Source organism: Rhinolophus ferrumequinum, chromosome 2 (assembly GCF_004115265.2).
Source record: "Rhinolophus ferrumequinum isolate MPI-CBG mRhiFer1 chromosome 2, mRhiFer1_v1.p, whole genome shotgun sequence".
In the NCBI taxonomy this organism is placed as follows: domain Eukaryota; kingdom Metazoa; phylum Chordata; class Mammalia; order Chiroptera; family Rhinolophidae; genus Rhinolophus; species Rhinolophus ferrumequinum.
Window position 1 is genome coordinate 28,108,555 of NC_046285.1, and position 23,965 is coordinate 28,132,519.

Consider the following 23,965-nt stretch of genomic DNA (forward strand, 5'->3'; position numbering starts at 1 on the left):
GGTTTTTTTTAGACATTGGTAACAAGCACTTCACATTGTCAGTAAGATAACATTTGAAGAAATCATAAAGTAGAACTATAAAACTGGAATGTGGTTTGTTTTGTTTTGTTTTGTTTTAGATTTCTTTCTTCACAAACATAAATAAGCTCAAGTTCCTCCAGAACTCATGAGATGGCTTTGTGGTTGAGCCAGAGGGCTGCTATGTTTAGAAGACATAACCCTAGTAACAGTGGTCAAGTTGTTAGATGGTCACTGATTGCAATGTAACTTCTAAACTCCCAAGAACTTTGGAGAGACCACACCTCTGGGGTTTTGTTTAACACCCAACCTCTGAAATACTTGCCCCATGTACCTTGATGTGTGTAAAATCTGTGACTATACAGTTAGAATTTTATGAACAATAATTTTGCTTATTACCATAGATAGAAAAGATACTTGAGTGCCACACAAAAAGTTCTATGAATCTTGAAGAATTATTGGAACCTGTTAAATAATTTTCTCTCAGCGTATCTGATCTCTCAAAATGAGAACTAGTTAGAAGGTACCCTGAATTTAATTAATCTTAACAATGAGGTTGAAAACAGGAAGAGGTTTTAAAAACAGTGATAAAGTAATGGCAACTCACGATAAAAAATTAATGTAACAGCGGAAAGTTCCTTTTGATTAAAAAAACCTAGATAATGGAAAAATATGCATAATGAAAATGATGTTTTGAGACCTTAAAAATGGCCTTACTTTTAATATTTTTATTAATCTAATAAATGCTTAGTTTCAAAACAATCAAACAATAGTAAACGCTTATAATTAAAAACAGCAAAGCTCTGTTACATTTCTATCCACACCCAGTCCTACTCTCCAAAAACCACTTTTAAATCTATTAGGTCTATCTTCTGTTTACTTTTAGATTTCTAAATAAGTTTAATCTCTTATCTGTCTGAGGATATTAACTGGAGGTCTGTCTGTTGTATCTTTGCTTCTCTCTCTCTCTCTCTCTCTCTCTCTCTCTCTCTCTCTCGCTCTCTCTCGCTCTCTCTCGCTCTCTCTCGCTCTCTCGCTCTCTCTCGCTCTCTCTCGCTCTCTCTTGCTCTCTCATTTGGAGATTTTCCTCAAATAGTTGATGATCCATTCTTTTAAAGAGGCACTAAAAATTGGATTGGAAGCTCTTAGGGTGGAAGTGGATGAGAGGGAAGCAAAGGAAAGAGCTAATCCGTTTTGTGGTGAAAACACCAAAGCTCCCAGTTGTGAAGTTGTTGTGGTTTTTTCTTTTTTTCTTTTTTTTCTTTTCTAGAACTATTCTAGAAAATAGTTTTCTAGAAAAGAGCCCTTGAATCTCCTGGCCATCTAGAGGCCAAATTCCTGTGGAGGAAGAGGGTGGGCCACGGTGTAGAGGCTCCAGTAAGTAGCTCCTTTTCAAGAAATGCCCTATATTCAGTCCCAGCCTGTCCTCTGCCGTGTTTAAATAACAAGGGGAAATGCTTACGATATAAAGTTAAGGGAGCGAAAATCAGCGTACAAAATTATATATACAATATGATTTAACTATATTCAAATGAAAGAACTACAAAGAAATTTACCAAAATATTGAGTGGTTATGGTTATTTCTGAGCGGTGGTATAAAACGTGGTAATTATTTCCTTCTTGATACTTTTACTTATTTTCCAAAATTTCCACAAAGTATAGGCATTAAGTATTAGGGGAAAAAAACACTTGGGTTTTAAAGAAACTGTAATGATGAGTGGGGAAAAAGAAAGGTGAGGAGCATATGCTAGAACGGGGCTAACTGATTTATTTATTTAACAATATCTAATCAATTTATTTAGCAATATGCAATAGCAAAAGACAAAGGCACTTAAAAGAATACGCTAATGACAGAAAATAAAAGTGGTTAGGACTAAACTACATACATTGATAACAATGTTATGTCAAAGGACATACATACATACATGTAAGCTTAAGAGATCCTAACATATTTACTATTGATCAAAATCACCTGACTAAATACACAAATAACATCAGTAAGGAGTATCCAAAAGCAGTAATAAGTTTTATAGGATAGTAACTATTACAGCAGACGTCAAAAGCTCACCAAACATGGAGAACAACACTGGAAAAATCATAAATCAAAACCTTGCCAGGTCTGCAGCTGAGAGAAACTCAGGCGTTCTCCCACACTGCTGTTTGCTAGTTCCCAAGAATGTTGCTGCTCTTACCATTGTTGTTGTTGTTGTTGTTGTTGTTAGAAGTCAAGGCATCTTCTGATGCTATAAGCTGCAAGCTGCATACAAGTTTTCTAGATGCTAACAAGTTCTCAAGGCTAACCATGGGGAACAACACGGGGGAGGATGGCAACCAGCCAGACCTCACCAGGTTCATGGCTGGAAGTTAGGACGTCTCCCGGTGTTGTAAGCTGCATTTTGCTAGAAGTCTTCAAAATGTTAGGATGAAGAATCACCAATGACAAATGACCAAATGACGAAATTGCACTGCCAACTGAGGTCTGTCTTATATATTTTCTCAGGTGTACCCTTAGAGCCAAGCTCTACTGGGGAAGGGGAACAGGACTTTACTGGGAAATAGTGTGTACTTCCAGGACTGTTTTCCAAGTCAAATTGTTGTCCTTTCAGTCTTAGTTGTGGAGGGCGCAGCTCAGCTCCAGATCCAGTTGCCGTTTCTGCAACCTTGTGGTTGAGAGGACACGCTCCAACCAACTGAGCCATTTGGGAGCTCAGTGGCAACTCAACTCAAGATGCCATGTTCAATCTTTAGTTGCAGGGGGCACTGCCCACCATCCCTTGCAGGACTCGAGGAATCGAACTGGCAACCTTGTAGTTGACAGCCCGCACTCCAACCAACTGAGCCATCTGGGAGGCAGCTCAGCTCAAGGTGCTGTGTTCAATCTTAGTTGCAGGGGGCGGAGCCCACCATCCATTGCGGGAGTCAAGGAGTTGAACCGGCAACCTTGTGGGTGAGAGCCCACTGGCCCATGTGGGAATCGAACCAGCAACCTTCGGAGTTAGGAGCACAGAGCTCCAACCGCCTGGGCCACCCGGCCAGCCTAGAGCCAAGTTTCTTGCTCCTGCCTCCCTCTCTGGGAATGGTCAGTTCTGGAAGAGTCCAGAAGTCAATGATAAAAATATTGCTTATCCGGCTGAATGGCTAGTGCATCCAGACAAGCAGCATCTACTGTTCCTGCTTGGGGCCATCGGCCCAAGGTCTTCCAAAGCCTGGCAACGTGCCTGTCACGTCATCCTGATATAACTTAGCTACTTCTTCACTTCATCTGCTCATGCGGGTGAAACAGACAGAAAGCAACATCATCTCATAACTCCCCTATTCGGGAGAGTGAGACCAAAGGGGGAATTTACTCAACCCCTAATCACAGCACAGAATTCTTTGAACCCTAAGCCAACCATCACCTCACATTCAGGAACAGACAAAAGCTAATAAAAGCTCACATCAACCAACGAAGGTAAATTTTCTTCATCTTCCCTACAGAAACACACATCAGGGTGTGAAACAAACAAAAAAAAAAAACATGGAGGTGCATATAGATGACAGAGTAAAAGAGTTTTTCTTCTTCTAGCTTAAAAGGTTTATGATTAAATATTTAATAGATTAATATTTAGAAAATGGGTAGTATATTAAGAAGTATCCTATTGATAAGACTGAAATGTTGAGAAGGCCACTTGTGTATCAAAATCCAGCTCAAGAAATAAAACACCGCTAAGAAATTTAAAGCCCTTTGTAGGCCCAACCCCAATTCTTCTCCCCACTCGTTGTCATTGGTTTTTCATTAGAGTTTTATCATTTAAAAACATTCTAGGACTTAGTTTTGCATCTTTCGAGTTTTATACAAATGGAATCATACTATATATGTATTATTTTACAGATTGCTTTTTTCACTCCATATGATGTTTCTGAGTTTTGTGGATAATTCTGGTTTATATTTCTATTCTAGCAAATAACTCTACTATTACATCTTTATTATTACATCTTTATTTAACATCTAATTCTTCATTTCTTTAGACAGTATCCATTAGTTCCCTCTATAACAAGTGAGAAATTAGCATATCTCCATTTCCTGTTCTGTAACTCCAGCCAGAGGTAAGAAGTCCAGCTTTATTATTTTGTTTTCTTTCTTTGATTTATCAAGATATTCTGCTTTCTAATGTCTCTGCTTCCATTTTGAGTCCTTAAAAGTGTAAAAATGTACACTATATATGTGGACAAGCAAGTTTTGAAATTTTTTGAGTATGCTGCTAATTTCATTCCCCCCAAATATCCTTGCTTATTTGTGAATATATGAATTAATGTACTAATTTACTAAGGGCAAATAATTAAATTACACACAAAAACAGAACTTTTGAAAGGATAAAAGTGTTTCCTTACCTTTCCTCACTGAATTATCACATGCACCCTGTGGGCTATAGACACCGCCCAATTTCAATGAGTGGTTCTCAATCTCTTCAGAATCATGCATCCTTTTGGGAGTCAAATTAACATTACTGACTCTAAGAAAAATGAACACATTTTCTCATGATTTCAGGCAACTCACAGTTCAGGAACTTTCTGGGAATAGATGAAGACCCCTGCTTTAGACGTTCAACATAATTGGGATTATAAATATTACCAACTTCAGAATCTCTCTGTAATAGAGAAATGAAACATAAGCCATTTGACATTTAACAAGATAAAACATCATAGTCACATTTACTGTTCTTGATTAAATAAGTGTAACTCTTTTAGATACTCTCTCCAACAATACCATAATTCTACGAACGAGAGACCTCAGACAGTTCTCTCATCTTTTCTCCTTTCCTGCCTCCTTCTCCTTTTTTTCTAGCCTTTTCTCCACTTCTCTCTCACCGGCCCCCACCCCTTCTCCCTCTCCTTTTCTCTCTGCCTTCTTCTTGTTCACTTCTTTCTCTTCATTTCCTCTTCCTCCATCCCATCCACCCTTCCCCCGCGCCCCCCCTCAAATAAAAATCAAACTAACAACCCAGGATTAGATTTTCTAGAGCAAATGTGCTCCACCTACTGGCTCTTTAAAGAATTTCATATTTAAACATAATTAGAAAAACTGAAGACATTGTGTGATGTTAATGGAGATTTTATTTTATTACCTAATTTTAGTACCTAAGAAGACCTCAGTAATTCAGGGACTAGGATTATTTCTAAAAATCTGAACTTAATACCTGATTTATCAAACATATTATATAGAGCATATATTACTTTAATATCTTCTATATGTAGAAACATAGCTATTGTAATGTTTTCACCCTTACTACAATCACACTCAACTTGCGCCTTTCGATGTCCTTCCTCCCCATTCCATTCATTCAGTGAGCTGCTTTGTGGCATCCTTACAGGACACCTCTTCCTGAGCTCATTTCTCTGCTTCCAGTCCAGTCTTTGACTCTCTTTTCTTGCTACACTACATGCACGTCCTTGGATGGCTCACCTTCTACTTTTTCAATTATCACCTTTACACAGATAATTGGTACATGTGTTTCTAGACGAACTTCTCTCACAAACTTTAGACTCACACCTCTACATACTGGCACGGACAGCTTGTAGGCATTTCAAGCTCATCACAACTACTCTCTGTCTTTTTCTTAAGGGCAACTAACCTGTTCTAGTTATCAATTGCTGTTTAACAAGCCACCCCAAGTTAGTGACATAAAAACAGCCACCATTTTGTTATGCTCACAGATTCTGTGAGTCAGACATTCTGATTAGGCAGAGCAGGACACTTTGTCTCTGCTCCACGTGACAGTGTCAGCTGAGAAGATGGTCTTTTGCTGTTACAAGGGAGATAACCTTATCTCCCTCACATTACTAAAATGGTGGGGGAGATGGAGGTTAAGATGCAAATAGGTCCTTGCTGTGCTCTAGAAATATTCACATTGTTTTTAAGTACTACTCTCATGTTGAATAGTATATAAGATAAAATACACGTTAAAGAATTAAAACTACTTTCAACAGAAGTTAGTTAAGTTTATTTGTATTGATGTAGATATTTAAAATGTTCTTTGGGAATATCTACAGAATTATTTTTAATCAACTACAACTTGAACTATAAGAAATTGATCAGTTGGGTTGAAATTCTGCATATTCTACCTACGGTTAGAAGGCTATCACGCAGCAGATATGGAACATCCTAAAAGCCTTGGGCTGCCTCACCAAATCAGAAAATGGAAACAATTTTGACCAGACCTGAGCAGATGGCTATGAAGACTCATTTATAAATGCATTATACTTGCTGTGAAATAATGGAGGCATTCAACTGGTACAACTTTTTCTGTGAACTTCAGTTTGATACTCCCCAACCATTCTCTAAGTAAATGAATCCACGACAGAAATGATGTCGCAGCTTTAAATAACTACAAAGTCAAGTGACTGTATTTGTGTCAACTCATTGAAACTCGCTGAAACTCATTAAACTCATTGAAACCACGATGGATTGGATTATGCCAAGTTTTATGTTCAAGTATGTGTTGAAGTATGAATAGGAATAGGTGAAGGATTCTTTAAAATACTGATGAATGGGTTTAACTTCTAGAACCAAACCCAAGTACATTGATTAGAAGATGGAATGCAGCTTGCTTTGCTGGTATATGCTATGGTGTATCTAGTATTAAACTGCTTGTAGAAACAGGTCTGTTAGGTTTTATATTGTACAACCTATGACTTCGTTTCAGGCAACAACACCAAATTCAGGATTTGGTCAAGCCATTTGTAAATGTCTAAGGTTCACTAACTTAAATGTGGTAATTTAGGTTTACTGTGAAATTGGAATTTTATATGTGTGTTTCTTTGGGAAGAAGGATCAAATTAAAAATATATATATTTTTAAGGATCAAATTTTTTAATGTGGGGTTTCAAATACACAATACTTGTGGCAGGGATAATACAATACGTTCTTGAAAACAATTTCTAGATGGGCTTTTAAGAGATAGCTGTAAGGTGGCTCTGGGTGGTGAACACACAATGCAATATATAGATGATGTATTATAGAAATGTACACTTGAAACCTATATAATTTTACTAACCAATGTGTCCCCAATAAATTTAAAAAAAGAGAGATAGAGAGATGTATGCTGGGAACTTCTGTCTTCCCAGACTAGGAATAAGACAATCATATAGAAAGGCAAACAATACTAAACTTGGTACCACAATATATTGCAAAACATTGTTGGCAGACAAAAATTAACAGGTCATTAACAGGTCATTCACTAGGTAGCAGGCATTATAAATAAGGAAAGACCTACCTTAAATATTTTGTAGTAAGTGTAGCGTACACTGAATGACTGCATTGATACAGACTGATGAGAACAATACTGAAGGTAAAAATGTGCTGAAGGGGTAGAAGAGATTGATTCCAAGGAAAGCTTCTTTGGCATGGAAGGATGGATAGGAGCATAAGAAATTGCAAACAGAGACAGCAGCAGCCTGAGCAAAGGCCAGATGGAAAGGAATCAGGGAATGTTCAGAAATATGATCAGTGGTGAGTGTGTAGTCTGAGGAGCAAGTGCAGGGGAAGAATGTAGAAGATAAGGCTGAAAAGAGGTCCGGTCAAATGGTGGATTGCTTTGAAGGTCAGGTTGAGTTCAGAATCTTTTCTGCAGGAGAAGGGGGGATGCTTAGACTCAGGTCAATTTTGTGGTTTGCGGTATGAAAGGCTATGTGATGGTTTTCAAGATGACCATATACTCCTTGACGCTAGTTAAGGTCTAATTCCCTTGGGCTTGATTCTGCAGCTGCCCTTAGGGACTCACTTAACCAACAGAATGTGGAAGAAGTGACACTACATAACCTCTGGGCTAAGCAGGAGGCAACCAAGCTACCTCTGTCTCGTATGGGAGGATATGAGTTCTGAGCCACCCAGAGACATTGTGATCTCCAGTCCACGCTAAGCCTAGCCTTCGCGTCAACCTAGCCTAGGCACTGACGTGAGAGTAAAACAATCTGCAGATGATTCCAGCCTTGATGAATTGTAACAGCAAAAGACACACAGAAGGGTAAGTCATAAAGAAACATTATTTGGCATTCTAGTCTGGTGTTCTTTAGCATGCTGAAGTTTTTTATTTCATCAAATACTCAGCTGAATAGGTGAACAGGTATAGTGATAGACATAAAGTAGTGGTTAGAAATGTGCTCCAAAGCATTTACATCCCTCCCTCCACATTTTCACCCCTTATGACCATTAACACGCAGCAATTAGGTATTCAGGCCATTTGGAGGTGTACCCTGGGCCTCTAGTGGACTCACAATACACACCAATACAAATTTGAAAGATAAATGTACTTTGAATTACAGCAGAATGGTCTATTTTCTGTTATTTCCCCCCCAAAACAGTCTCATTTGTAAGAGAAATACATAGTTATTGAAAATTATGAAAAACTGATATTGCACAGAAAATTTTTGAAATTTTATCTTAGTCCAGTGCCCAGATCCCAATAACCTTAAACACAACTAAATATGCCAACAGATCTATATGATAAAGAACTTCTCATTGTAAAAGGTAAACTGAGGTTTATTTGAACATTCATTCCTATACGCATATAGTATGGTCTTTTTATTTAATCAAACATTGTTGAGGTATAAATCACACACATAATAAATTGCATGATTTTAAGTATCCAGTTCAATGAGTTCTGATAAACGTATACAATTTGGTAAACACTGCCACAATCAATACATGGAACATTTCCATCACCTCAAAATATTCTCTTGTCCCCTTTTATAATTTCCCAGCCCCAGCGCCTAGCAACCACTGATCTGCTTTCTGTTGTTAAGAGTTTTGACTTTTCTAGGTTTGCATATAATGTCGTCATACAGTGAGTATTCTTGTGAATCTGGCTTCTTTCATTTGGCATAATGCTTTTTTGATATTCATCCGTATTACTGCATTTATCAATAGTTGTTCCTAAGTAGTAGTTTAACATATGGATATAACATAATTGTTTTTTATTCATTCACCTGCTGATGGGCATTTCTATTATTTCTAATTTTGAGCTATTGTGAATAAAGCTTCTATGAAAATTTGACTGCAAATTGTTTTTTTTGGGTAAAATACCTAGAAATAAGGAACCACAGTCTTAGTACTAAGAAATATTTGTCTTCCCTATATTGATTATCCTGAAAAGAAAAATACAAACATTTCTTAGTCATATTTCATAATAAAATTTATCAGTAGGACTGTTGTAAGACAGTTGAAGAATTCACACATTTTCCAGCCCTAAAGAGCCAAACACAGTCACATACATTAAACATATTCCAAGATAAAGCATAATAATATGTAGGAAGATACTATTCCTTAAAAAACTTCAATGTAATTGTGAATAAAATAAATTCATATTATTATGTGAACAAAGAAGCCATATTAAGAATTCTGTTGCAATTTTCTCTTAAAAGCAAACATAAGAGTTACAGACTCTCCTATTTGAAAAGAGGACAATTTCAATTAGTCCATCATACAAGAAAAACATATTTGTAAAATGGCTACATGCTTCTCACATTCGTAACATTTTAGTTATGTTTGCTTTAATTAAAGAAGGAAAATATTCATCACTTCCCAAATGAGAAACATTTCCTTAATTCATAACATCTTCAGGATTGTTTTTAGTCTAAATTTCCATATAGAAACGTCTGGAATAGAAAATTTTCAATATCAGGATCTAAGGTTATAAAGTTTAATATTCAAAAGAGCAGAGAATCACAACATTAACAAATTACACTTCTACAAAAATCAAAATTACAACTTAGATGTGCCTTAGTTAAATAACAATCATGTCATTTTAGAGTTAACAAATACAGGTAATCACTGAATTGTAACACATGCAGAGATTAAGAAATTTTCAAGTGTTCCTAAATGTCTATCATAAAAAAAATGAATATTTTACAATATTATGATCTGTAGAGAAAGATACATAAAGATTATGATCAAAGAAACTTCAGTAATGACAAAGTAAAACTTTTACCTTCATTTGCTTTTACATTCAGTTGCTTTTTTCTAAAATTACTAACAAGCTCAACCTCATTGAACTAATGAAAATAAAATTAGTTTTCTGGAAGAAACTAAAACTTTAAAAAAAAAAAAAGATACGAAAATAACATGAGACATTTCCTGATACAAATTATAATATGTAGATTCCCTTAACTATATACTTGGAAATTCAATGTCATATTTTATAAACTAGTCATATAAAATGCTTCTAAAAGTATAAATCAGTTTTAAATCAACCAGTTGACTCTGACAAGCCTCAATCTCACCATCTGTCACCGATAACATCCAATGGAAACCTGTGGTGCTGAAAACACATTTCACCACCTGCCAAGGAGGCCAACTCCCGAGTGGAGAAGACTGGGGCTCTAAGACACAGGTAGCTAACTGCCACACAGTGGCAACGGAGCCCGCCAGTGGAAGGGGGCACACATTGTGTCCCCCACCCCGGAAGGCTGCTCTGCCTGCATCAATGCACCCAGTCCCTTGGATGGCGTAGAACGTCCAGAATTTCAGCTTCTTTGGAGTTCTCTGAGGGTGAATGCATGTACTCCCATCTATGCAGGTCCAAAACAGAAGCAAAAAATATAATAATAAAAAAGTAAAATAAATGACACCTCTTTACTTAAGATAAATAAAAAATAAAATTCTAAAAGAGTAAAAAATGTCTTATACTTCTTGGTCTCCACTGTGCCTAATACGCCTTTTACCCAGTCGGCTTTTTAAAAAATATTTGCTGCTAAAAAAAATAACATTTCTTAATAATTCTTGAGCATACTTTAACTAATACTAATATCCCAGAGCCAAAATACATTTTTACTATAAACCAGGGTTTTGTAAAGTATAGAACCTGAGATGATCTTTAGGCAAACTTTTTTTAGCTTAATACTTATACATTTATTTTAATGTGCTACTATCTATTAATGGCAATAATATTGGATTGCCTTTTTAAACAAATTCTCTCTCAGAAAAAGTGAGAGTATAAAATTAAAATAAACAATACCTCGATAATATACAAATATGGTCAAAACGGTTAAGCTGCAGTGTGAAGTTTGGGAAGCACTAGTTTAGACCAGGGGTTGGCGAACTTTTCCTATAAGGGGCCACTAATAAATACCTTAGGCTTTGTGGGGCTATATACTTGTATGGTCTCTTGCATATTCTTTTTTGTTTTTAATAAATCCTTTAAAAATGTAAAATTCATTCTTAGCTCAAGGGCCGTACAAGGGCCACACCCTCAGTGGACTTGGATTTGTCCTATAGCTTTAAGTTTGCAGACCCCTAGTATAGACTGTAAGAAACTAACAGTAACCTATTCTGTTAATACTACTCAGCTGAGCAAGGCAGTGATTTCCAATCTGCCCGTATCTGCAGGTTGGAATGTACATTATAATCAGGGGCCAGCAGCAATCAGGCAGACGACCAGGGGCCTTAACTCATCTCTCCTTTTTATTCACATGTTGCCTCTAGAGTGGCAGGAACACCTAACAGTGATTTGCATGAGCGTCTAGCCAAGGACCGAGATCCCCAAAACAACAGCTGAGGAGAGAGCCAATGCCATTCTGAAGGCAGTGAGAACCGTAGAAGGTACTGATCTCACATGACTAGATCTGGACAGTAGAATGATGCAAGGCAGACCATCCATGCCATCTAGTAGTCTATTTTTATTTGGACATTTAAACTCATGGAGAAAAGATGATTCTGCCTCTTGTAAAACAAGCAATGGCAATTTTTGTTTTTTTCCTGAATTTATCTATTTCAGTCTGGATACGCATCATTTTCACTTTCTTAAAAGCAACAAAGTCAATTGTAGATCTTTATTAACCTAAAACACTAACGTATATCCGTCTATAAAATATATCCATCTTTAAAACTGCCCACACAGATTCAATTAACCTTTATGGAAGCTCCCCATGGCAGCGAATGTCAAGCACCTGAAATGATCATTCATACTTTCAAACAAGCTTAATGGTTCATACTGGAGAGTGAGACATTTCCGCCCAAGTTCAATAATTTCTAATAAAATTAAGTTTAAAAAGCTGAGATGTTCAAATAAGTTTGCTTTGCCCATAGCTCTTCCTAGAAAACTACCAAGCTGGGACGGTCAATCTGCCCAACCCCTGGACGCCATCATCTCCCCTATCGTCTCAGTCCCTCATTTCTTTCCCTCCTCTCACCCACAGAGCTATATTATTCATCCTGCCACCCCTTAAAAACCCGATTTGATCTTCCTTAAGTATTTGACTGTGACTTTCTTATAAAATCAGCAAAGTCAAAACCCGTGAAGTCTTTAGGTAAAACATTTGCGGAGCTAACGCTCATGTTGAGAGAGGGTTAGGGGTGCAGGAAGAATTATCACGATGAGTTCTTCTTACCGAGCAGTGAGAGGCAAAGACATCAAGATGCTTTCAATCCTGGATCCTGGAGTGAAGAGGCCAAACTTTGTACCCCGATCATACAGCAGGTTAAATTCTACATACCTGACATAAAGACATCACATAACATTAAGGACCAGCGGAGTAAAATCTCTCTGAAGATTAGCCTGTAACGCATACTTAAAGGGGAGCTTCTTCCCACTCACAAACCCCTATCAGCTGGAACTGGCACAGGGAACATCAATCTACAGTCGGCTGAGTTTTCTCCATCTGGACGGGCATAAATAAAAGGGTATTCTATCCAATAAACAAAAGGATATAGATTTGGCCCCAACATAGAACAGTTATAAAAGAAGGCTGTTTTCTGATAAATAAACAGAAGGCACACAAAGCTGAGACTTTTAAGGCACAATTACGAAAAATAAATGGCACCCTTCATCAGGATAGCATGGCTCCTTCTAGCCCTCCCCCATAGTCTGAGATGTTTCAAAGACTTCATTTCACTGCATTCAACTCATGGTTCTAAGACAGGGTAAAACTCTTGCAATTAAACAGCCAAATGCAGATAACAGCAATCTATTCACGCTTCCAATACGTTCTAGATATTCCCTTTTCTTGAAGTAGTTAACAGCATCAATAACTGGTAACATAGTTCAGTCTTCCTGCAGATTAACAGCAATATTAATAAAAGGAAGGGTTTGAGTTGCAGTGCTCAGTTTTATCTTCTGAGCATCAACCTACACTTGGTTTAGTGTATTCGCTTTCCATTAACTGCCACCGAGTCAGATCTAACCTCTGTCTAGCTTAAAAATCTGTGATCGCCTTTAACATCATGGGGTCCTTTGCGAAAGGGGCTCTTCTCCCAATCACACAAAGATAATTTCTACTACCCAAAAGAGTTCAGAATGATCCATAAATCTGAAAATTTCAATAAATAGTCCTCCTTTCAGATCATTTCTCAACTCATTCAGAAACTACTCTCGTGGTGTAAACAGCCCTCAGATATCCTCGTATATCCACTGGTTACTGTCTTTAATCACTCATAGAGCAAAATCTCTAGAATTCCAAAGTACTGCAAATTTTAGAAAGCATCCTCTGTATGGACATTTGCTAAAGACTCTGAGAAAATTTAAGTAAATTATATCCATGAATCCCTTTCTAGTCCTTACCATTTATTTATCACTGATTGAATTTTACACACTAACAACTATTTAACACCTTCTGATGCCTGTTTCAAAAGATACTTTAAATGAATCTTCTTAACTCCTCCTCAGTAAGACCACAGAAAAGAATTTCAGTCTCTCAGGCCCCTTTCCACCCGATATTACATTTACAAACCCAGTATTTAAGGAACGGCTGTGGTTCTCTAGTTTGTACTATTTTTCAAAGACCCGTGGAAGGATCTCTGTAAACAAGCTTTCTGTAGAATTCCTGTGTTTTCCTTTTTTGAGTGAACGATGCCCCTTTTCCTACATTAGCCTCTCTGACTCCCAGGTATCGCTTAGATCTGATCTTTCTGATTCTTTCCATGCCTCTATCCTCTACCTGTAAACTATGGACCTGTAAACTATGGAGGTACCTGTAAGCTATGGACCTTAACCGTTTCCTTCTATTTAACTGATGCCTAAATGTTATCCTGTTTCCCTTGCCCAAATTACAACAAAACAAGTTAAAGATCTTTGGTTTCTGTTCTCCTATACAAAAAGTAAAAGGCTGTAAGACTTGACCTGGAGTTCAAGGCCTGGGGAGAGAATAGTGGTAACCAAGAACAAGAGAGTAAATGAGATTGCAAATAAGAGACTATAAAGTCAAACGGGAAGCATTCTGACCACTGCAAGGGAAACTCATATTTGGGGTGGGAGGAGGTGGGGAAGACTAGCCTGTGAAGAAGGCAGACAGGGTTCGAGATGCAGGGTAGAAAGTGAAGACAGCGACGATAACCACAATGAAGAGCCGGCTTATCTTAAGCCCCAGAGTTTCCTGCCACCATAAGGCCCAGAGATAAGGTTGGGAGAAGGAGGCTCTCCCTGAAGAATAGTCACCCACCACACCACAGAAAATTAATCTAACACCCCACACTTCTACCAAAACACACCTGACATTCAATGATATTTACAACTGGAATTTCAAAACGTCTTGTCATTAAATAACGAAAAGAACAAAATACATTATTCCCACGTTCAAGAAGTTTTAAAGGCTTCACCTCATTAGGATTCACAAAACCTGCCAGCTTTGCGTATGAAATCATATGCAAAACTAGAACATCATACATTCCATAGAGTTCTTTTTCGTTTTTTCCTTTTTTAATTATCCTCTTAAGCATACCTTCCCCCATTAAACCATGAGCTTGTTTTCACAGGTCCACGTTACGCTCACCTGTGTAGCCAGATTAGTGCCTAGTCACACAGGGCACATGTCAAGTGACAGAAGAAGAAGTATAGGTATATTTGAGAAACCATGGGAACAACAACAACAGACACAAAAAATCCCAAAACAGATGCATTGTTTAAGAAATTTCTAAGGGGAAAAATTAATCAACTCTCATTTTCCCAAGTTTGTAAGGGGGGACCAGATAACAGAATCAGGAAGGATAAACACAAACACTTATCTTTAAACTTGGAATGTTACTGATGTTGACCTTTTCGGGACACTAGCCTTACCTCCGAAAGTACCCAAAGCTTCATATGCCTGAGACAGAATTAACACAAATGAGAAAATCCATTTTATAGCCATGGACCAGTAGTCTACATTCAACTAAGACGGCAATCAGAAACTCACGTGAGCTAGAAGAGCAGATAATTTGGAGCTGATTCACAAGTATATCCAGCGTAAGGTGAGAATAACCTTATGCTCACCCACCTGAGCTCATCAAGCTCAATGCACAGAGCGGGCTCACTCAGGTCAGTGTCATGGTAAGAAACTCAAACCTGCTGCAACCAATTCCTGCATGTATGGGAAAGACTGCAAGTTTTGAAGTAGTGATAACCTGGTCCCATACCTGGAATCTTTTATTTACCAGCTGTGTAATACTGGGCAAGGAACTTACCTTTCTGAGAATAAGTTTTATCATTTATAAAATGGTAAGGATTATACCAATCTCATAGGTTTCTGGAGAAAATTAGATGCAAACTGCCTAATAAATTAGCTGGCAGAAAGTAAGGACTCCATAATTAGTAAATATTATTAGTGTAAATAATTTCTAAAATGATTATTTCCATTACAACTTCCATGAAAGCTTAATGATGAATGAAAAAAGGTGTGATTCCAAATTACGAAAGCAGCAAAAACATTAAATGATGCCCACTATCTTGGCATGAGACTGGAGGGTATTGCTAGATGACTAAGAGAAATCAGCTGAATTAAATTCACCAAGTACTTTCTACATGCCTACTATGAATCTGATGGATGGACAAATGAAATAAACTTTGCTCTTTCCAAAATACTATTTTACACAGTTTTTTAAATTCATTTAATGGTCATCTAAGTATGAAAAGAAATTAGAGTATTAACACAACTGTAACAAAGTATCTGCCCAAGACAACTCACCAGCCACTGTTACTACAGCTGCTTTACCTTCCACCCAGTTACTGGGCAACACGGTTTATTCTCCAGTCCTCACTCACCGTCCTCTCCGGAGCTGCTGCCACAGCTTCTCCTGGGGGGTGAATGAGTCATCACAGTGCTTTTTCACAAGGGGAATATAAGAAGGAACGATGGCCTGGGCACAGCTCTGCACAAAGTGGAACACCTCCTCCTTGGATGGAGAGTCAAGGTCATCAAAAAAGATGCCCCCAATGCCCCTCCGCTCCCCACGATGGGCTATAAAAAAGTAATCATCACACCTGGAAAACAGAGCAAGGCCAAGTCAGGGGTCAAAGGCGGAGGCAGAAGGCATAAAAAGTAATGCAAGCGTTTTAGTTTAGAGCACTACCCTGACTATACCAGCCGCACAGTGTCCTTACTTTTTGTCCAATTATGAAAAAAACACTAGGACTTTAGACAGATTGCCTACAGTTAGTACCACTGGAGAAAATGCTCTTCCTCTTATCTGCAAAGCAAGGAGGCAATTGAACGCATGTCTATCTAGAGGATATGGCTCTCTAAGACCTTTAGGGAAAAGAGAAACGAAGGGCCCAGTATTAATACTGTATTTCTTGAAACAAGTGACGCTGCTGCCCTCAGAAGCATTGCTGCTTTTGAAGAGGCAGGACAGAAATCCTCGAGCAACCATGACACCAACAACCAGGCCCATGACTGGGTACCAACTCTTGAGCTCTCAATCAGTTCTTTATTCACCAAAAGAAGGTATGTGAATAATCTCTAAGGTCTCTTTTAGCAATAAAATTCGATGACTCTATAGCATGCATGACTGAGAGAGGGCTGGTGGAAGGAAATGTTCAGAGGACCAGAGCCTCCCGACATAGTAAAGGTTACCCGTGTGAGCCAGCACATGAAACTCTCAGGCTGTTCTTGAGTCTTTCTCCTTTGGTGCCTCCTGGAACACCTTTCCTAAGAAGTCATTTCCTAAATGCAGTCTACATTGTGGAAATGGTTCTTTTGATGATCTCTATAGAATAAGTGTCTCTAAATAGAAAAACCTGTACAAACAAAAAAAGCTTTTTTAAAGCTTCTTAAAAATAGCTTAAACAAAAGGAGCTAGCAGACACCAATTCCCAGAAGTGTGGTATTGGTATAATTCACTTCAAATGTGACGTGTTGGCTTTCCTTTACATGAACATTGTATTAACGTCAAGTACACCCTGAGCAAGGTTGTGAAGTCAGCTTTACCCAAGTCATATTAGCTCAAAATCTCTCTTCATAAAATTATGAAATTAAGAAATTTGCTAAATACTTATACTCAAAACATTTTAACTAGCCTGCATTCATATATTTTATTAACTAATTCTACCCAGATAAGATCATCTTAGTGACGGCAAAAAGAAGGAAACCAAAAAAAGGCAACGTCTGCCCTACTAGTCCTCCTGGAAGGATGCTGATTTGTGAGAGAAAAAAACAAAAACCCTTTATCTTACTACATCTGTGCACCCATGGCTGTCAGTTTTCAGTGGTAGTGTAAATCAAAAGGGGAAAATGCAAATGTCTTATCTTTTCTAAGATTTTAAAGCTGTACTCCATGCTTACATAAAAATATTGCTTCCACAATTACTAGCTCTAAAAGTAAAGCAAAAAAATAAAAACCCAAAACCCTTTCTGTTTTCCTTTTTCAAGAATGCCAATTAGCTCTAAGGAGTTGGAGTACTTTACTCTTTATTCCAAACAATTTATGCATCGACTCCATTTCACATCTACCAAATATCCTGGGTCTCTTTACAGCTCTTGTTTATTTTTCTTTTCTTTACCATTGGAGTTTCTTGCACAGTTTCCAATTTCAGCTTTCTCCTTGTCCGAAATCTCCGGTACATTTGCATCACTTCCTGATATTACAGTTCTCCAACCTTTCCTATGCCCTCACACATGGCAACAAAGAGACAATCATTCTTATGTGGGATAAGAATTTAATATTTTACCCTAGGATAAAAAAGTCTCAGGTTCTCAGCATAGGTCACCTTCAAGTTTATATTCTAAATCATTTGGAATCAAAAAAGATGCTGCTACCCAATTTTTATTACATTCAAATATTCCTAAGTAAACAAATTACGAAGACCACTTAAAACCACTTCTGGTGGGCAAAGAAAACAGTTCAACCTTCATAAGATGAAAACGTATGCAGTGGCATAGTAGTTGCCTTAGGGATCTACAGAAGGAATGGAATATACTTTAGGGGATCATGATATGTTCAGTATCTTTACGTACCATTTTTTGAATTTGGGGTAGAAATCTGGACCATGCCGGTCACAAGCCTCCTTTAGAGTTCTGTGAAAATGGATGGCATCCTCTCGGTTCAAGTACGTTGGAGTAAGGTCACATCCACCACCAAACCACCACTGCTTATTACCTACCAAATCAAGACATGTGAATCTGATGTGAACTCTGGACTTTCAGATGGAGCACACTACTCACTGTATTAGCAAACTTAATTTATCTGCTTACTTTATTAAGCCTGAAGTGGGTGAGTCAAAAAACATTCGATTAAATTTAGCTCTGAATGGCCAGTAAGGCCTGGGGAGGAAAGAAGAGACAAAAGCAGAAATAAACGGAAGTAGGAAATTAAAGAGCGTAGAACCAGGTAGGGAAATTATATGCATGGTAGTGAATTATCAAACACCAAACAGGTGGACCAGGCAGTGAATTTCAACTCTGACTGAATATTAGAACCACAAAAGGAGCTTAAAATGCCTCTGCTAGGCCATAATTAAAGAACAAAAACAAAAAACAAAAAACAGGCAAATCTCTGGCCCAGGCATCTATATATAATAGTTTATTAAAAACAAAACAAGAAAACAAAAACCTAGGAGAGCCTGATGCTCCCTGCATTAAGAACAATTGCCATCCCCTCGCCTTTCTCCCAGAAAGGATAAAACCACTTGCTGAGGGAGACAACTTACCACTTGAGAATAACTATTTCATGTACTCAGTTAGGTCTATGGGTTATCCATACCAGTGACCAACTTTTAAACATTAAAAGGTTGAGCCAAACTAAGCGGCTTCGAAATAAAAAGTTAAACACAATGACTTTAATACTACCCCCTGCAGAGACACCAGCGGGAGTAGCGAGTAGCGTGGCAGCGCAGAGATGCTCTGAAAGCTGGCCAAGCTAATGGAGGACCTGAGCTGGACTACGTGTGCACAAGGCATGCTCAACTGCACCCCGTCTTAAACCCACTGATAAGGCATGGTGATCAGCAAAGCTACGCAGGTGGAAGATATTTTCAAAAAGCAAGTTCTCCATTTCAACTTAACCTCGCACATGAGGTTTTTCCTTTGGATGTAATGAGTTTGTATTTGCAAAGAACCCTGTGAGCACTTTAAGTTTGGGTTCATTAAATCCTTCCTCTGCGTTGGAGGAAATATGGGGAGGTCAGAATCCAGCCAATACCACTTCCCTTTTTATGTCCAGTGCATACTCCATTGTACCTGCCAAGGAATAAACTTTCATATGCCTCTTGAAAAAAACCTAGGTAAGACTGTATTTGTTCTTTTTCAATACACATTTTGCACAGTAACTTTCCACAGCTCAGAGACCCTTACCATCAGCTTCTTCTACTTCAAAGTATCTGTAGTTGAAATGCACAGTAGGAGCATGAGGATTCTTGGGGTGGATAACAGAGCTCACGCCCATAGCACAGAACGGCAATTTACCTGGAAAGTAAAACACATAGTGAGCGGCAGTCACCTGGCTTGATACAAACTAACTCCAATATGGATTCTGGATCGATTTTCAAAAACCGCTTTTTAATTTGCCTCTTAAAATAATAAATTTTTAAAGTAATTATGAACATGCTTATCTGGCATATGCACACAAATGGCTTTTTATAGAAGTAATATTTACTTCACACACAAAAAACTTGGGGTGATAGGGGAGGTTTGCCGGGACTCTTAAAGGCTGTTGAGACTGGTTTACCATCTTTAGCTTTTAGATTTTTTCCTCTGCTTCTCATCTGCTTTGCTGCTTCCTCAGAAAGATTTCCATAAACGACAGAAACGCTCACCCCGGCCTTTTCAAAAACATGCCCATCTTGAAGTACACAGCTGATGCCACCACCTCCTGTTGACAGAAACGTAAAATGAGGAGAGGATGTAAAATTGGAAACTGTGCAAAACTGAAAACAACCCTAGCATAAAGATGGTGGGATTAGGAATTATTTTCCTCCTCTATTTTTCTAAATCTTCCATAATATCAGCATATTTATATTTGTAAGTAAACTACAATCAGACAACTAGCTTCGCTTTATGACATTTACTACTCATCATAGGCAAATATCTCCCCATGTCACCAAACTGAGTAGCTCTCCTACATTTTTATGCCGTCATCTAAAATAAATCACTGGAGTATTTCCCCTTTAAATACTACTGCTGAGGATGGCATCCACTGGCTATGATATATGAGAGACAGTGAAGGCTGAAAACAGGAATGGGTATATTTGAAGTGTTCCACTGTTACAGAATTTAAGAGCTCCCTGTTGTTTCAATTGTTTTTTTCTCAGTGTGCTGTTTGCCTTTATAATTTTGTTTTCAGACAATTAAAAAACAGTAGATATTCCATCACTTAAGGGATTCAGAACCTTAAACTGAGTGAGACACACATTAACATTTAGGTATATGAGCTTCACTACGTTATTAGTAGCTGGTCTGTTTGTTTTTTAAGACACTAGTTACCGAAACAGCAACTGTAACATAAAGGCTCATGTTGGCTTGTTTTATCTCTAAGACTTTTTAGAGCTGGATGGGACATAAGATGATCCAGTACAACTCCTGTATATTTCAAATGAGAAAACTGAGGCTCTGAAAGGCGAACGCCTTCTCCAAGAACACACAGCTGGCAAGTGGCCCAAGCAATCTGTCTCTGTGCTTTCTATGCATCAGACAATATTTTAAACACGCCAGATATATTTATCTCATTTAATCCTTATAATATTCTCATATATTATTTCTAATCTCATTTCATAGATGAGGAAACAGAGGAACAAAAATAGTTAAGTAACTTCTGAAGGTCACTCAGCTAGCTAGTCTAGTACTTGAGGTTGTGTCCGGGTACAACGGTCTTTACTTAAAAACATTACAAGATGGAAAACACCATGAAAACCAGATTTAACTTCACTTAGTATAGATGTGGCAGTATCACAGCCCCAAATCAACTGATGAGAAGTTGCTGTAGTATTCCCAGCTAGGAAAAATGAGAAATCCTTCAAGTTTATGACCAAGATGTGAGGTGTCACTGTACAGGTAATAACATGGTCATGAATATACGACTGTAAGAACTGGGTTGTAATGCTGACATATTTGCCATTGGAAGGAAAGATTTTCCTGGCAGGAAATGTGATGGGTGCACTTGGTCAAAGTACTGACAAGCCAATCAAATATTTCTTGTTTAACTTGGAAAAACGACAGAATGACAACCTCCGCTGGAGGAACCTGGCTGACACTTTAGGAAAGGGGAGCCGCGCTTCTCTTTTCATCTCCAAAGGAGGAGAAGGTATAAAGGTACCTAGAAAAGCGGATGAACCGTGGGGGAAAGACTATCGTCAATTACCAATCTGGACTCCATGCTTGATGGCTAAAACAACCCTGAGATTTCTGCAAAAAAATACCATCATAAAATTGCAAAGATTTTGAAATGTCCAGTAGTATAGAGTGACAGCAGATCAGGTTGTTCCACACTTGCAAGAAGAGGGCTGAAGACCCTTTCAGTGTCAATCTTTTTAACCGTGTCCCTTGTAATCTAGCAGGTACCCCTCCCTGTCTTCATCCCATCCCAATTCTGAGTCATTTTCCGCCTGCAACCTAAAGCCCAACCTCTTTTCCCTACCTTCACCTCCCCGCTACGGGCCGACCTCCTCACCTTCCTTTCTTTCCCACCGGTCCACAGAGAAGCGGGCACCCCCATCAACCTGCGCCAGCGCCTGGCACACCTGGGCCTGGGTCTCCAGGATCAGTAGCTCCATCTTAGTCCTCATGTCGCCCGGCCTCCTCCGCAGCTCGCGCAGGTCGGTCACAGGCGAGGCCATGAAGCAGCTGCAGCGGCGGGCCAGCTCGTCCTCCTCCTCCTCCGGCCTCCCCGGCGAGGGGCTCCGCGCCCCCGAGCTCTTGGGCACCATCTCCGCCCGCTCTACGTGCCCGAAGGCGGCGGCGGCCAGCCCCGCCAGCCCCGCCAGCGCCGCGGCCAGCCCCGTCCCCAGCCGGGGCCCGCCTCCCGCCGTCGTGCTGTGCCCCAGCCCGCGGCTCTGCTCCGTGCCAGCCGTGCCAGGGGGCCGGCAGATGCGTCCAGCCGCGCAGCGACGGGACCAAAGGCGCAGCTCTCCGCAGCCGCTCCGTGCCGCGCGCCAGCAGGGGCTCGCGCTCAGCCTGCCCAGGTGCAATGCCATGTTCCCGTGCTGTCACCTGGGCAATGCCCAGGTCCCGGAGACCGGCCCTTGAGCCCCTTGGGAGTCCCCGGCCCGCGTGCCGTGCAGGACACCGAACCTTTGGCAAAGAAGAGCTACTACCGGCTCCGGGGAGGCGGGCCGGAGGCGGGGCATTCTGGGAGCTGTAGTCCCGGCTCCTATCTCCGCCTGCAAAAGTGCGCCGGGGAGATAAAGAATCTGTTGTCCACAGAAGGGTGAGTCCGGTGGGAAGAGAGCTGGGGCGCGGAGGGTGCGAGAACGCAGTGGAAGCGAAGGTAGAGATAAGAGGCTTTCTTGCCACACACAACCTCTGGTCTGCTGTTCAATCAACCACAGGGAGAAGACAAAGTAGGGCTTGATGCTGAGGGCTGACGGGCAGAAATATGGCCAGAGACCCCCGCCCGACTAACATTTGCAAACAAGGTTGCAAATCCTGGCTCTATTATCTATAGAAGGCCCGTTCGTCCCTGCTTCTATTCCCCTAGAGCTTGTGGAACTCGTAGGACTGGTGGGGTCGGAGCCTGGGAAATTCCTTACCTAAAGGGCTCTTAAGAAATCCTAAAGGGAAGACTTTCTCGGATCAACTTCGTATCACAGTTTTGTCATTAAAATCTTCCCAGGCCTTGCGCCTATAGTTCCCACTTGATTATTTTAAATACAGGAAAAGCAAAGTGACTGTTGAACTAAACCAGCATAAAACTCATGACTTGTGTTTGAGTGATCAAGGAATAAGAGATTTAAAAATACTTATCCTACAGTTGTAGGGTGCCAACTATTTCTCAGGTTTATATAACCTGAGAAATAACTCCTGCAAACTAGGCAGGACAAACATTCACACTCCTTCACCCACCCACAAACACACACACGTTTAAAAAAATGAGGAAAGAAGCTAACAGAGATTTGATGGACAGATTTTTGTTTGTTTGTTCCTATAACCATACCACAGTTTCATGGTGTCTGGACATAAAAGTGTAAGAATGATTGTCAGGGCCTATTCTGTCCCTTAAGTCTCCAGGATGATTTTAGTTTCTAGTAGTAGATCATGTAATCCACTGGTGGTGGTTTCTACAAGTTTTTCCTTATTGTCTAGGTGCAGTGGTGCAACTTCCATGGCTATGGGCCGACGAGTTATTCAAGGCAGTGTAGTTTATCCATCCACAACTGCATCTGGCAGCTTTCATACAGGCATGTGATGTTGACTGGGGGGGGGCATGCTTGACTCCTTAACAAGTTCAATGAAAGGTAAAGGCTTGGATTAAGAAGTGGATAAACTACTTTTGGGGGAAGCTTTTAGCTGTAGCTTGCTGGGAGGCTGAATTGGGGGAGGAAAGGAAAGATAAGAACTATCACTCTAGAAGGGTTGTTTGCTTCTTCTAGATACCTGTGGTAGGGTATCTAGAAGCCTGGGGGTGACAAATGAACGTCATTAATGAAAAGAAACCTCTCTGGCCCATTTTTCTTTAAGAACCCCCTTCATTGTTGTTCTGATTCTGAGAATACCCATAAAGTCAGTAAAAAATAAGCAGGTACAGGCCATTTTGAATATTTGCCCAGTCAAATAGGCTGGTCTTGAACCAATTGTG

At 39.5% G+C, this 23,965-nt stretch overlaps 1 protein-coding gene across 1 annotated transcript; it reads right to left on the reverse strand.

Annotated features, from left to right (window-relative positions):
- Positions 1-8,520: 8,520 nt before the first annotated feature.
- CPOX (coproporphyrinogen oxidase) lies at positions 8,521-22,489 on the reverse strand. The gene is made up of 7 exons (XM_033133215.1): positions 21,842-22,489; positions 19,904-20,047; positions 19,531-19,641; positions 18,196-18,337; positions 16,005-16,223; positions 12,382-12,486; positions 8,521-10,563 (listed from the first exon to the last, which is right to left on the reverse strand). The coding sequence occupies exons 1-7, from the start codon at positions 22,362-22,364 to the stop codon at positions 10,476-10,478; spliced, it is 1,332 nt and encodes a 443-aa protein (XP_032989106.1). The 5' UTR covers positions 22,365-22,489; the 3' UTR covers positions 8,521-10,475.
- Between the last annotated feature and the right edge of the window lie 1,476 nt (positions 22,490-23,965).